Source organism: Amblyomma americanum, chromosome 2 (genome assembly GCF_052857255.1).
Source record: "Amblyomma americanum isolate KBUSLIRL-KWMA chromosome 2, ASM5285725v1, whole genome shotgun sequence".
NCBI lineage: Eukaryota > Metazoa > Arthropoda > Arachnida > Ixodida > Ixodidae > Amblyomma > Amblyomma americanum.
The window spans coordinates 75,747,598-75,763,225 of record NC_135498.1 but is presented as its reverse complement, the minus strand read 5'-3'; the positions used below and the strand labels follow the sequence as shown (position 1 = coordinate 75,763,225).

At 44.5% G+C, this 15,628-nt stretch overlaps 1 protein-coding gene across 1 annotated transcript; it reads left to right on the top strand.

The window, feature by feature from the left end:
* The first annotated feature begins 827 nt into the window (after positions 1–827).
* On the top strand, positions 828–13,365 carry LOC144121440 (neuferricin-like). The gene is made up of 4 exons (XM_077654644.1): positions 828–1,193; positions 1,304–1,444; positions 3,527–3,713; positions 9,615–13,365. Exons 1-4 carry the CDS (start codon positions 866–868, stop codon positions 9,832–9,834), a joined length of 876 nt encoding a protein of 291 aa, XP_077510770.1. The 5' UTR covers positions 828–865; the 3' UTR covers positions 9,835–13,365.
* The last annotated feature ends 2,263 nt before the right edge of the window (positions 13,366–15,628 follow it).

Below are 15,628 nucleotides of genomic sequence, written 5' to 3'. Positions count from 1 at the left end.
TAAAATCACCAGAAAAGCAAAAAATCAGTTGCCGGGAAAACTGAAATCTCCGAAGGAATTCTATGATTGCGAAAATGCGCGATAAAAGAAACTGGATGCGTGTGGTGTTTTCGTTACAAATAAAATAACACTGAAGGAAAAGATGACTGCCGGCCTGAGCTGAGGGACCACTAGGGAAGAAAAGAGGGAGGCGAAACTCGAATAGGAGGGACAGCTAGCGAACAGAATTGATACAGGCAGACCTCATTCACACTAATAAATAAAGAAAGTAAAGCCGGTCTCGCACCACGAAGAAGTGCGCAATATCTGTACCTATCTTCTCGATCTTGCATGCGCTTTTTGAAGTTGAAAATTGATTTTTGAGGAAAGGAAATGACGCCGTAATTGTCTCTCATCTTGGTGGACACTTCAGCCGTACCGTCAGGGAAGGGAGGAAGGTGTGCGAGTGGAAGACGAAAGAGAGGTGGTGGTATTGTTTTTTAATTAAAATAATAGTAAAAAGGAAGGAAAAGATTTTTGCTAGCCCCGGCATCTGCCATCGATACTGAAGCACCTGAGCTGGGGCAGCGGAAGTAGACGAAAGAGAGAAAGAGACGCCTTGGTGGAAGGTTACGGAATAATCTTGACCATCTGGGGATCTTTGACTGCTTTCACTGCTTTGACGTTCGCTGACATATCGCACAGCACACGGGCGCCAGTCTGATGTTCTGGTTCTTTCGTTTCGCGCAAGGCGGCTTTTCCCACAACCGGCGCTTCGTTCTTTCCGGCACGCGTGACCACGACCACGTCACCACGTGAAGTTAAACAAGTTTAGCGAGCTCGCGCTTCTCGGCCGGCAACTTTGTGCCATTTCTGCCGTGCGAAAATGGCGGCGAAACTGATATTTGTCTCCGCACTTCTCGTCGCGTTTGCCGCGGTCGCTTTCGTGTATTTCGAGCCCATTCCGCGCGAAAAGTACCCCGGTCTCGTACGGAAGGTCCACAGCGAGTTGCTGAGGTCGGCCAGGTATGTGGGCAGTTTCTTTTGCCGATCGAAGGTAACCGCCAAGGGAGTGTTCACCGCGGAAGAGCTGGCAAGGTACGACGGCAGTGGCGAATCCCTCGGTCTTTATTTGGCTGTGCTGGGACGCGTTTACGACGTCTCCAAAGGCGCTGAGCACTACAGGCCCGGAGGCGGCTACTCGCAGTTCGCCGGTAAGTGCACTTCCGCGTGCTGAAGCGTCGCGTAGTGCTCTTTCGGGAACGCGACCACTTCCTGGTGCGGGGGGTCACGACTAATATCGTATTTGGCGTTTTGTTTTCAGGCCGAGACGCATCGAGGGCCTACATAACGGGTGAATTCACCGAAGAAGGCCTGACGGACGATCTCAATGGCTTGACGGATGAAAACCTGTTGTCTTTCTCGCAATGGGTGGACTTTTACGAAAAGGACTACACCCTTGTCGGTACGGTGAAAATAACCACGCTTCTCGCCATGTCAAGCCTCGTTTATGTTTAAAAAAAAAGTTGAGGTCATAGCCTTAATATTTAGGTAGCTGAAGCAGGGTGGAAGCTGGGGAAAGTTCCGTTACGCTTGTCTCTGTACAAAGGGGCGTGGCGTTAATTCATTGCAGCACCTGAGTTTGTTTCTTGTAGCGGCGCTGATGTAGCTTACATGCGAAAAGTTTTCGTTGTACTTAGTGTAAAATAAGTTGTAGTTATGGAAACTTTTGTGGAAGCTTTTCAGTGTGCCTCGACCTGAGCGTAACTCATGTAAGGAGGGCTGAGGAGCTGTGCAATGCTCTCAAGACGATGCAAATTGTGTCTTATATTGGGTTGCTTCTTTGTTGCTTAAATTCTTTTCTTTAGAGACTGCGCCTACACTTACAAGGAGACTAGCTTACGGGATAAAAAAGTTGCCCAAATTTTAGTCAAGTTCTGTTCACTCTATTCTGTTTGCTGGGTTGTCAGTGAGGCACATACTAGACATCACATAACCGTAATACGTGAGTAGCAGTACACAGGGGTAAGGAGAATCTCATCACCTGCACAGCATTCTGCACAGAATTATTTAGCTGTTGATAGACGTTAATAAAGTTTAGCTGTTGTAACTGAAGCTCGTTATGGCAGGATTTGACCCTTTCAAACACTATGTACTGTATGCAGTTGTGTACTTTGTGAGCTCAGCTTTTGCTCAGTGGGGGCTAAGCCTACTGATGATTCATTTATGAATTGCGCACTGCTCAAATGACAACTGGTGCATTTTTTACATTGCAGTGGTATTAAGTGGATCACAAATGCTCTAATAAGATAGCATATTTCTGCAACAATTCCGTAGTGTCTAGGATAAGCATCAGCAGCCAATGTTGGCACTATGAACAGTTTCAAATTTTGCCTTTACATTTTTTTTCTGCACATGTTTTATATTGTAGTGGTGGAAACTAACGAAGACAAGAGCAAAGACAAAGCACAATGCAGGTGCTGAAAGTCAACAGAAATACAGGGAAATCATTCCTGGTCTTTTTGGCTTCTGTATATTAACTCTGCCAAAAAAATATAAATCTACACCAACTTGACTAGTCTTCTGTTCTTCACCTGTTTGTCACCTGTATTGTTCCTTTTCATTTAGGAATGAATAATGATCACTCAGCACTTAACAAATATTCTTTTATTCATAAGCCAGAACCTTCAGATGAGATGGACACTGTCGCAGCACTCAGAATAAGTAACAGGATAATTATAAAGAATTTAAGGAACTGTGGGGGGGTTTGAAGCTACTGTAGTGAAGTCTAGTCAACAAAGCGTGCCAGTTCAATTATGCACACTCCTCATTTTGTAGACTCTGCTGCAGGGGTATTTGAGGCGCTAGTAAATTAAATGACTGAAGTCGTGTGTGAATATTTTCAGCAGAGCTCCGCCGCTCTTTGCCATAATATACTGAGGCTGCCTTGTTGTAAAAACTACAGAAAAACTTTGATATCTGTGCAGTGATCTTTCCTCAGTTTTAATGTGGCGTGTCTGAAGGGGAGCTGTCACCTTCATGCCATGCGTTAAATATTTTAGTGTGGCATTTCTGAAACCATTTCAATAAAGCCATTTCTCATCGAGCCATTAACTTATGCAGTCCTTTATTCTTTTTGAGGTTTGAGAATCCTTTAATGGGACACTAAAGAAGAATACTGAGTCTGTAGAAATTGAAAGCATTGTAGAAAATTATTTGTGCATTTAAATCTATGAATGCAATCTTGACTTTGTAAGTATGAGTGATAAATTCATATTTAAAACTTTAAATTTAGTTGAATGTGCAGTTGAAATTCCTTGCGGTTGCTTGTAAGCTACATTCTAATAGCTATATAGTTCAAAGTGCTAGTTTCAGAGTATCCCTCTAAGTGAAGGAAGGCTGAAGCGCTACTCTTGCCAGCTCCTAATTTTTTTATTGTAATTTTGACCTTTCCTGTGTGATGCTTCAAGGCAGGCTAGAATTTCTTGCTGACTGCTAGAAAGCAGCTTTGAATTTGAGGTTCCATCGTTGATGTTTCTTACAACAGGCAAACTGTCTGGTCGGTACTACACCAATGACGGCGAGCCAACTGACGAGCTGCGGGCAGTCTGGGCGGCCATAGAGAGGGCCAAGGAGAAGGAGTACTTGGCCCATGAAAAGAGCAAGAGCTTCCCTCCCTGCAACTCTGAGTGGGCTCCACAAAAGGGCACCAGCGTTTGGTGCAGCAAGAGCAGGTGAGACCATTTTGGCAGTCTTCCTGTCCGAGCTGTGCAGTTGGTAGCTGTTCTACAAGAGTTGTGCCGTCACCTTTTTGGTACGACATTTTCGCAGAATTAACTTGAAAAAAAGCACAACAGTGGGCTTGGAGGACAGACGTGAGTTCTAGATTTCTACAGATATTTTATTCGAAACTGAGACGTGTATGAGGGATTTTCGATAGGTTTTGTCGCCCGGGCATCAGCTTTTCATCAAGTGATGATGGAAATGGAACTGGTTACCTTCAGGTAAAAGTTACGAATGTTCTCCTGCCCAACGGCTGAGCACTTTTTAATGTAGCCTGTACCATTAGCAAAGTACATGTGCTGTGTGCTGCTAGCACACTAGTCTGCATGCTGTTGTAGGATCGGAATGGTTGTTTTGCCTGAGCTTAACTCTCACATGAAGGGTGTAGGCGAGGCGTGCAATGTTTTTACTAAGCCAAGACCTCGTGCCACTGGACTTCTTTCTGGAATTAAACACTTGAATGGGATGCAATTCTCATGTATTGAAGAGGTCACTTGTGCAGTGCACCACAGGTGCTGTCGTAAAATGCCACCCCCATTCTTGTACAGTGGCACACAAAGTGTGGCATACTGGCGGCGGAAGTGGACTGCCACTGCTGGAAAGTATATCGAAAAGTGGCATGCCCCAGAGAAAGAAAATATTCTGAACTTCAGTTTGAATTGTAACATTTTTTAATTCATTGCGTGGCAGAATTTATAAACACTTCTCATTAACTGATGGGTGTGCATGAACATTCAAACAGGCCGTGCAGATGCCATAATGTGGCTGGGAATCTCATTTTCTTCGTGGACAAGCATTGAGGGTGCACACATTTCTGGCCAATGCTTGCGTTCGTTGGTGCTCAAGTTATCAATAAGGCCTTTAATTTTCTGCGGTGAAAAATTTTAAATTCATGAATTAAAGCAAAAAATGTGGAATATTTCTTGAGAACTAAGCCTTCTGCACGTTAATGCATGCACTGCCACAGTGTCACCGCTTCTTGCCGAGCTGCACAGATCTGTGCCCATTCGCCTTTTTCTTTTTCCTTCTCTACCCCTCATGGCTGTTTCTCTGCCTTCTCTTGTTTCTCAATAGCTTGCATTGCCTTCTTTTCCAGTTTGTAGCTAGTCTTTCTCGGCACTTTGTTTCAATGGTCCAAGGTCGTCAAAATGCCAGCTTTTTCCTGCAGCTTATGAGCTTGGTGGGTGAGCTTTCTGTACAGGCATCGCAAAGAACAGTGGAAAAAAAATTTGCACTATGTTCATAGTTTGGCGCAAAAATAATGTGGCGCTTTCTGCTACAGATGATTTAAAGGGACTATGCAATACATTAATTGAGATTGCGCAAAGCAGACGAGAGATAGGCATTTCATCACTCATCACCCCAACGCAAGAATTTTTGAGCTAGCATCAATAACAACGAAGATATAGACGACGATTAAAAAATAAGCTCCTCCTCTCCCTGCTCAACTCGTACATGCGGGGCACCTGACAAAAATAAAGAAAATGGCTCTGGGACTGGGCCCCGCCCATGAATACGTCATCCGCTGACGTTCCTTTTGCAGCTTCCGGTTGTCGCTCCTAGCACCCCAGCAGCAGCGTCGGTGGCGTGATTGCGGCGTGCGTTGGGTTTCTTTGCTTGTCTGTTGTAGTTAGCAGTAATGCACCCGGGCTTCGAGGTGCGACTGCTCGCTCTTACGGCCGCGATGGGCATCGAGCCCTATGCATTTACGCCGTACCGGCTGAACGCCAGCGACGACAGTAGCGACTCGGCGAGCCACTGCGAGTGGCTCCAGAACTCCCGAAAGAAGGAGGCGTCAGAGGAAAATTGAAACCATATGCGTGAAGGCAATGCCCTGGCTCGCGCTTGCCCGAGAGGGTCGCGTTGCGGCACAAGCAGACGATTTTCACGGCTACCGGAAGTGTGCCCGTGACGTCGTGGCTGCCGTGGCTCCAGCAAATGACAGCGTGTGGTGGCCTGGTGACGTCATGGGTATAGTGACGTCTTTTTTCACACTTTTAGTTTCAAAATCTGTCACTACGAGCACACCAATCGGCCCGTGAATTTTAAAAAACTTTTTAAAAATTCAGAATAAATTGCCGGCTCAGTTCCGAAGACTCATACTTGGTGTGAATGCTTCTTAGCATCATTTCTAAGCATTTAAAACATTCACAAGCGACTTTTTATTCATTGCATAGTCCCTTTAAGGGTAAACTCTCATTATGCTCTTCCAAATACAGCAATATTACTTTCAAGAAGCAACAGTATCGCAACTCTTCCTGTACAAACGTGTGAGTGCATTGCTACCAGAGCCACAGCGCTTGCCTTACTTGAGCGAAAGAGGGAGCAAGCTTGTCAAGGCATCGGCAGAACTTTGTTGATTACCAGATTCTGCGTTTCAAGAGTTCAGACGATTAACTTAATCAGATTCCTATCATTGTATCAAACTACTGATATCCAGGAACACAGTACTATCGAGAAAAGAGAATGCAGCTGCTAACACACAATTTCGCGGAAACAACCTAAAATGTGCGATTTTTCGGGGATTCGCAGAAAAGTAGGGTCACTGTAATAACACAGCTGCTTTGAAAAAGCAAGTTGCCTCCACACAGTTTGCTGTATAATGCCTGCTAACTGTCAGACTGTCACATCTTGTCCTCGGTCTTATTACGGTATTCTTATTTTGTTGTTGAAGCAGCACCGTGTGTGCCCCGCTTAGTAGTTGCTCCAGGAAAGAGTTATATGGTAAACAGCACCTTCTTTTGCAGTTGAAAGTGTGTGTTGAAAATAGTGTTTAAAGAGCCATGCGAAAGTTGGAAGAAGACAGCAAAAAGGATGGAGCAGAGCACACGCTGACAATCAATGTTTATTCAGATAACAAGTTGCTTTTATACAGTTGATGAGCATGTCCAGACCAATGCATAAATCAAATCTATTTTATCGAGCTGTATCATACATGTGCATTACCACTGGTTCTTTATTGTGGCCAATCTGGCAGGTGCCAAAGCAGTAATCACAAAGCCTGGGTACCTTACCTTGCATTCTCCAACTCGTATATGCGCACCTTGCTTCAAAACAACTACTATTGTATCCTGTACACGTGACATAAGTGAACGTGAGATAAGAGTAGCTTACGAAATACTTGAGACAGGTGAAGACAAATGCGTAAGCACCCCTTTTCCAACTGTGGAGGAGGTGATAATAAAGAACTGCCAACAACACATATGTGCAGTGCAACTCGATAAAATAAATTTGATTGTGTACATTGGTGTGGACATGCACATGAAATGTATAAACCCATCATGTTGTCTAAATAAATGGCAGTTGTAAGCGTGCACTCTGTTTTGGGGAATCTGTTTTTTGTCCGCTTAAAAGGGCCCTGCGATGAAAATCAAGAATGTGGTTTTTATTCTTTGTATGCACAGTATGGCACATTCTGATGCCTGAACACCCAAAGAGATCACTGAAATCCCAATATTTAATATTTTATTCTGCTCCAGAAATCCTTGTAACACCAAAGTGATTGCAAGGAAACATCAAGGAGCCTCCGTTGTTGTGTTAGTTGTCCCTGTCTTCTCTGCGTAATATATGCGGAGCAATGCCGTCAGAATGTGTGACTCGGGGCTTCCCTGTCAATGCAGCATTGGATGCAAGGTTCCAGTGTGTGTGTGCAAGCCACAGTTCTGATTGGTAGTGCCCAGTCTCCAGCACTAGGCTTGTGAAAAGGGCGAGTGGTGTGCATTTTCATCTGGTCTTCTTATTTTCAATTTCCCTAAGCGGAATAATTTTTGTTTGCATACTTGCTCTGATTTCTATGATTACTTTGGCACTGATGTATGGAAGGTATGAGAATAATCTTAGGTGATAAAAACGTCGCGCGCCCCTTTAACTGCCATGTAGTGTCTTGATGATAGTGAGGTAATTGAACACCATGTGCAGCAAACTAGCCCCTATTTCTGCTTTGCTTGTCTGGATATTATGTCTTCTCTTCCTACTCTGCACATCTGCACTTCTGAAAAATTCTTATCCCCTTCGGCTTATCATTGATGTGTGTCAGTAGCAGATTACAGTTTGGCACAAAATTTTTATGTATCTCTGGTCACAACTGTGCCACGTTTTCAGCTACGACATGACACAGAGAAACATCACAACAGATCCGAACACTCAACAGCATGCCGACGACAGATCAGATTTGGGTCTGATTGTACGCTTGACGCCCCCAACAAACTGCCCCGCCTTCTAGATCCATCCTCTGATTTTTCCGATTGGCCTAGCACAACTGATCTCATTTCTTTTAACGTGACAGCGTTAATGAGCTCCTATGACAGAAAAAAGCCCGTGTGGTCAGCATGGGCTGTGAAGGAAAAATCCCTCTTCCTCCTCCTCACGATGTACGCCACTGCCCCAACAGATAGCCTGATGGCAGCACAAGGAAAGGAAGGGACGCCTGTCATATTTGGGTGGACAACCTGGACCACACTGCAAGGAAAGGAAAATGAAATTAAAATTGGTTTTAAGAAAAAGAAGTGAGGCCTGTCTCCCATATCTCTGTGGACATGGAACTGCGGGTTAAGGAAAGGGAAATGAAATGAAATTCGATTTTAAGGAAAGGAAATGAAGCGTCTGACATATCTCTTGTTCAGGCCCCACACATGCAGTGAGCGGGGAACAATGCAGGGCACATCCAAAGTGCGCTCACGATGAAGCTTGAGGCTTGCTGCCAGTTCTGCCCATTCGGCGCGGAAGCTATGCTGGCGTTCGTTCCTGGCATCGGGTTTGTTGAGAACGATGTGCCGAGGAACTATGACTGCAACTTGAGTCCCGCGCGTGGTTTTCCGCTCCGTGCGTCCGTTTCACCATACGTAGCAGAGCGTCTAACGGGCAAGGCGTCGCGCTGAAAGGGCAATGGCTCCCTGGCAGTGCTGCAACACGCTGTCGTGTTCCACTCTTAAAGGCGAAGCTTAAGCGTCCCCCAATTTTTTGGACAGACACGCATGTTTTATGGAGAAAAGTACAGTAAATACAGTAGGCTCCCTTTAACAAGAACTTGAAGGGACAATGAAAGTCTGCTTGTCTTATCAGAAGTGCCCTCCCTCCCACACAGAAAAAAAAAAATGTGCGCATGCTAGGTGGGTCCAGGTACTTGCTACATGAAAAAAAGAATAAAATGACCTTGCAGTGTGAAGATAATTGAAAATAGAACATTTATTAGGCTATGCATGAAGTGTGCTCAAGAGCGAGCTTATGAAACAAGCTCCCATCATCCTTCTCAAGAACAGCGTTGTCTAGGGTCTTTTAATTTTTTTTTTTGCCGCCTCTCTTCTGCAGCGACTGCTATTTGTGTTCTTCTGTTCTTTGCTTTCCCTCTGGCTTGGAGCACTCCGAAGGTGCCCAGCTGGCTAGACATGTATCTTGCTCTTATCTCACTCCTGTTGCAGTGTCGCTGTTAGCAGCTCTATAAGAAGATGGACCACATGCTTTTCCATCTGCCACAGGCATTTCGCATGTGGCACGGTTAGCCGGCCATCTCTGCACCGTGATAAACGTGTGTGATAATGTGTGCGCTCGTTGACTTGGTGGAGTGCACCAAGTCAACGAGCAGGTGCATTCCACACACTACGTGCCTGTACGCCTACATGAAGAGGTTCGCAACCTCTCCAAAACATAGCTCTTCGTGTGTTATCTTCGCTTCCCGGTGCACTGGCTTTCATGGAATTTGGATGCACGAAAGATGAGAAACTTGGAGAAGGCCGGAGCAGCCTGTGAGGAGTATCAACGATGAATAAGTGGGATTGAACCATGATTTTGTCTCCATAGCTAGCACTCATTGTTAAGCATGTAATCACCGTGAATTTATCTTTTTTTTTTTTCAGTGGCGGAGTGGAGCGTAGCTGGGCCGGAGTGCCGCGCCAGTACTTTGAGCGCGACGCTGATTCTGTCCGGTGTGTGTGCGTCCGCACCACTGGACCACCTTCCAACCACCCCGTAGGGGCGTCGCACAAGAACCGTGGCGACTTGGATGACCCCCACCTCAAGGAGTACCCAGGCTGCCCTCCTACGTCCGACACCTGCAAGGTGCCAGACTCGCAGTGAGGTGTGCTCTGAACAAGGGATGATGGGGGGGACCTTCCCTCAGTGACTTTTAGCTTTGCACTTCGCACAATTCTTTCTCTGTTTCTTGCTCTGGTGCCATGCGTGCAAAATGTGCGTTGGCAGTAACGGGGCATTACTTCTAGCAGCAGTGGAGTGGAAAAAAAACGACCAGTTTTTGTGTTGAGAAAGACCTTTTTGTCCTCGGGTTACACCGCCGAGTGTTCAAGGGCACATGGCAGTGCAAGTCAGTACACTTATCTGGTGTCATTAATCCACGTGTCCTTTTAAAGTAATGACTAAACCATTTGTAGAAACTTCTAACATGTCAACGGGACAAAAAGTGTGCTTGAACAGAGTGGCTTCACTTTAGTTGTGTGCAGTATGTTGTATTGTTCACTGCCACAGGACACGTATTGCTTCAGTAATGCTATGAGAACTTCATTGGGAAGGCTTCTCAGCAACTCTGTAATGCTGAATATGATTCAGATAGTGCAGAAGCGCTTGTCACTAATGTAGCAGGCCACTTTAGTGCAATGTAGAGCTTAAGCCTTTATGGAGCATAATTTTACTGTGTGCTTCAGAGTATTAAAAACCCGAGTGATTCAACAACTTATTATATGGTACATAGCTGCCATGAATGTTACTTAAAAATGTAGTCGGCCTTTCAGAAAAGCTGCGCCATTAATTTTTGTTTAAGGGCAAGCCAGAAGAGTGCAATAAACTTCAACTTTAAATGGGTTTATCACAGAAGCCTTCTATATATTTACCTTCCGTAATGAGGCAGATGGTCGCTGCAAGCTGCAGGCATTATAACGATTTGATTTCAAATGGTGCAAAGGCAGCTTGGCCAAAAAGCGCCACGGCTATCATGCTTTTGGTCAGCACATTGTGGGGTCAAAGACCCTTTTACTTCTTCCCTGAGAAAGCTGAGCTCCAGGCTAGGAGGAAGGCTTGTGTGCGTTGAAAAAACCGGTGAAAAATGCTATCAGCAGCTGAATGTTTTGCCTGCCATGCCTGTTACATGTGCGACAATGGTGTAGTCTTGGAGAGGTTTCTTAGAAACGAAGTATGGCAGCCATTGTTTGTTGTTTCTGGTTGTTGGGTGCATCTCAGAGTGTGCTGTAATTTGCACGCTACATTGTCTAGTTTCAAGACTTCTGTGTAATTAGAATTTGTAAAGTTCAAGCAACTAGCAAAGGAATTGTATACGGTGCCAGTTACCCTAGTTGGTTGTTCAGTTTGAAATACACCATCAGTGCTTGTCGAAACAGCCTTGCTTGAGGTTCTAAAAAGGCTGCTTTACTCAGTAAATTCTGCTTTGATTTACTCTTGATTTAGTGCATTTATTTACTTTTTGAGCCACTCTAACTTTCTGATTGCAGCTAAAAAATGACGTGGCAAGAAGGTGGTGATATGCTGCATAAACTATGGCTTTTCAAGACATCAGAATTTCTTTCTTGTTATTTATTTCCATGAATGCTTGGATCTTCATTGTGCTTTCTGCTTTGTAGATGGCTATGTAGCTTTTGGATAGCTTGGTCTATGTGCTTCATGTTGGTAGGCAAAATAACAGAGCAGAAAGCATTTGGCTTGGCAGTGATATTACCGGTGTGGTGAAGACGGGGCATAGTTGTGGGATAGGCTTTATTTCAATGTGGGTCTACCGGACAAAAATACATAACAAATCCAGTGGACTGTGTCTGAAAATGGTTGAGCTTACCGTAGGAACCGGACTATAGGTCGGACCGGAATATGGGTCGACCCCCTAACTTACCAATTCTAAAAATGAAAAAAATCTTTTTCAATGGAAAAAGTACCGAAAGACGCCCTTACCTTGAAACAAATGCGACTCAACAGGTTGCACAATGGTGACAGTATTTATTTTCATTTAAATGCGGCTCGTTTAATAGTATCGCGCACCCATTGACCGGCGCGTTTGTTTCTGGTACACAGAAGTATGGCGCCATAAAGCAAAGCCCTTCCTCTTCATGAATCACCGCACCCAGTATGGCGAACCTTTGAATTGCGCCCTCGTGAGTCTAGAGGCACGCGCGATCTCTACCGCATTCACGCGAATGCATTCAGCAGTCACAGGCAGCGATCTTGCACGCAGTGCAAACTTTCCTTCCAATTCTGGATACGCTGCAGTCCGCCCACGAAATGTTTTCTTCTGGTTGCTGCAAGTTGTAATACGCAGCTTCTGCCTCCGCCAGTACTGAATGCTCTCTTCGCCCAAATTCGCGCCTTGTCGCCAGGTTGCTGTGAGCTTCCGCATACTCAGTCGCATTTTTCTTGAAGGTGACGGTGAATTGCCAACGGCTTCCGCTCGTTTTGAAACAAAATGTGAAAAAGCAGCCTTTTAACAAAATCGCTTTGCAACGACGGAAACTCAAAATGGCGGTGCGACAACATTGCCACGCCGCACTGCTGCTGATGGCGATGGTAATGGAGGCTGTTGACTTCTGCCGCCCATTGTTGCAAGAATTCCGTAGTTTTTCCGCCAATGATCGGTATATAAGATGGGGGTCGAATTTTCGTCATGGTTTTTTTGAAAAAAAGTTCTACCTATATTCCGGTTTTTACGGTATTGTTGTTAGGGTTGCCATGAGGTTTTTGTTCCCATGTCGTTGTGACACAGTTCACCGCAATGTTAAGTGAACGACATGCTCAGATGGGCACTTAAATGTTGGAATGTCTTCAGGTCCCTGGGTCTGAAATGTGCCTGTGAACTTTGGTTCACATAAAAGCTGTGGTGTTGAAAGCAGGAAGTTTGACCATAAATTTAGTATAGTGCATGTTATTCTCAAAGCATTATATGGACGATGAATATTTATCTAAATCTCAGTTGGATCTCTCTTTTGTGCAATTTTCATGTGGCCTGTGAGGAACAGGACCTTTGTACTGCCAGTCTTGGTTCGTGTGTGCTGATTGAAAAGGGATAATGCATAATTCATGCAAGTTGCATTGGCAGTTTGGACTTTGTGGAATATTTTATCATGTTGGTCGTCACTGTAATTGCAACTAGGCATGAAACCTAGAGGCTCGCATAATTTATGTTAAGTGGCATGAAAAGGCCTATAACTTGAGTGATATTTGAATGCTTGTTATAGAATGCCCTGCGCAGAATGTGTGTTTGTACTTTTTTACATGTAGGAAAGGAAGGAGCACATGCCTAAGTAGATGCCTGACATTTCAGAGGCTCATTAAAGATAGCAATAGCTGCAGCTAACAGTCGTGTCATGAAAAACTAATAAGGTAGTTGCATGGTGGCTGCTCTCTGAAGCTTTGTGCCATCCGTTGTGCAATCATAGATGTTGATACATAGCTTACGTGCCACCACTTGACGGGAGTTTAACTGGACCACGAGTGGTGAATAGCATCCTCAGAAAGGAGAAAATTTGTTTGCTGTTTTGTAAAGTTGTCCACACTGTGTTCTACTTGGTCTTGTGGCTGCGTTAATACTAAACTTGTTTCTTGTTCTTTACCTGTAACGTTTTGCTAATGTTTTATTAAAATTGATGTGTGTTCTTACTTTGTGCAGATATCTTTCCTTTAATTTTATGCTATGTTCTGGTGTAAATGGTCTTGGCATTTTTGCTTGAATGCCTGGGAGCTGAGACTGTTTCTTAGTGGCTACTCTCAAAGTGGATCTCACCTTCGCGCAATTACTGTGGTTTTTCAGATGCTTGTGTATTTATTTAACAGGAAAAATGCATCACTTCTGGCACTGCTGTGTTCTAGTTTAATGCATTTATGAAGCATCTGCATGTTGCTGAAGCAATTTCTAGCAGCTGTCTCATTATTTTGAGGCTTTTTCAAAAGCATCACATCGTCTATGCTTGCCTCTTATTTTATTTTTCATAGCACCTCTTTCAGCCTGCAACTGCAACATTACTGCAGTATTTTTCCTTGTATTTGAATGCAACAGTGTTAAGGAGCTTGTGTCCCAGAAAAGCTGGTATCATCGGAGGGGGGGGGGGGGGGGGGGGGGGGGGGGGGGGGGGGTTGGAGGTGAGCAAATGGTGAATCTCGGTGGACACCTGAACCATGCTGGACACCTGAACCACACTTTAAGGGAAGGGATTTTCCTTCCCTTAGGGCAGGATACAGGTGTGCAGTGAGAATTGTGAGGCAGGCATCATTTCCTTTCCTTAAATTGGGAGAATTGTGAGACCATTTCTTTTCTTTAAAACCAATTTTCATTTCAATTTCCTTCCCTTACTGCTGGGTTCGGGTGTCCACTGAGATATGTGAGACAGGTGTCCTTTCCTTTCCTTAAAAAATTTTATTTTCATTTTCCTTGCCTTAGGTGTCCACCAAGATATGTTTTCTTTCCTTAAATTTCCTTAATTGTTCCTTAAATGGAGTTCTGTTCCATGGATTCCTTGGCAATGCTGCAACAGGCTGTTGCATCCTGCTCCTAAAGGTGAAGCTTAAGCGTGCTCCAAATTTTTTTATTAGGGTGTTCTGGGTTGTATTCTTTCAACTGAGGGCAGATGGGAAGTATTGGGCTGCTTGCCTGTGTGTGCTGTTACCGATAGCACTGAGACTTAATTTTGTTGAGAAACTCTTTTCAAAACAAGATTCCTTTTGCGCATGGGGTCATAGGCTTTGTATGGTGCTGAATATGAATTTCACATTTGATAGTGAATGGTGTGCGGTGGTCCTGAATGTGGTTGGAGCTTCACTGTAGGCGTAGGTTGTATCTGACTATAGGCAGCTAAGAGGGGATACGCGTGGCCCGACCTGTCGCTCAGTGCAGCCGTTGCCGCATTAACGTCTCCACGGAAAGAAATTGGTCTGTCAGACCGCTGGAAATAATTCACATTTAGCAGCCTATCGATTTGCGCGAATTAAAATGAAGTAACACTGGAAAAGCTAGTGGAAAATTTTGTCATCGCCGGTCGACAGAATTTTAGTTAGTAAACATCTGCACATGACACGTTCGTGCGTATCATTTGATATGCAATGATCGGCAAACGTCGTCGCTGCTCGGCAGCAGGGACTAGCGTAAATTTAAGGTACTCTGCATCGTGCAGAGCATGGAATAGTTCTGGGAAGAATGTGCTGCCCGAAGTGCTGTGCTTGGTTTTAGGTCTGGATTTAGTCAAAGTTATGCACTTTGCCATTTTTTTTTTTTCACATTTCCGCCGCTGCACAAATGGTCCGGTAAGATGTGCACGGTAAACTTTGGGGCCGGCAAAAATATATTAATGCAGTAGCGTTAAAAGCCTGAGCAGGAAAAAAGTGTCTGTCAAATTTCTTGCATTGGCTGGAGGAAGCTTATGTCACCGGACTGGAAGTGATATCAATTCCAGTAAAGGCATCAGCAGCACCTAATGCTATTGCACTGCCGACACATAATGTAATTAGATGTACCTGTGAATTTTTCGTGTTTGAGATGGGCAATGGTGCTGAATCTGCGGGGCGTTCACCCGCATAGGGACTCTTGGACGGTACAACCGAAGTTGTTGAATTATCTCGTCAGCAACGCGTAGCTGCTGAAATTAGCGCTGGAAAATTTGGGGCCTACAAAAATTTTCAAATGAACTGGGATTCTGGATAGGCTGGGATTTTGAATTAGTCTATTTTGAATTTTCAAGGTTTTTAATCTATGCGGCAATTCAAGTTTGGCAGCTTGATGGGCAAGTCACATCTAGTAATGAAGCACGGCTGCTCCACAATGTTCCAAAATGCCAATTTTGCTGCTTCAGGCTGCTTTTAAATGCACTTTGGAGTGTTCCAAATCATGATTTGGTTGCAACCGCTGATATAGCCTACTTTTCAACGAAAA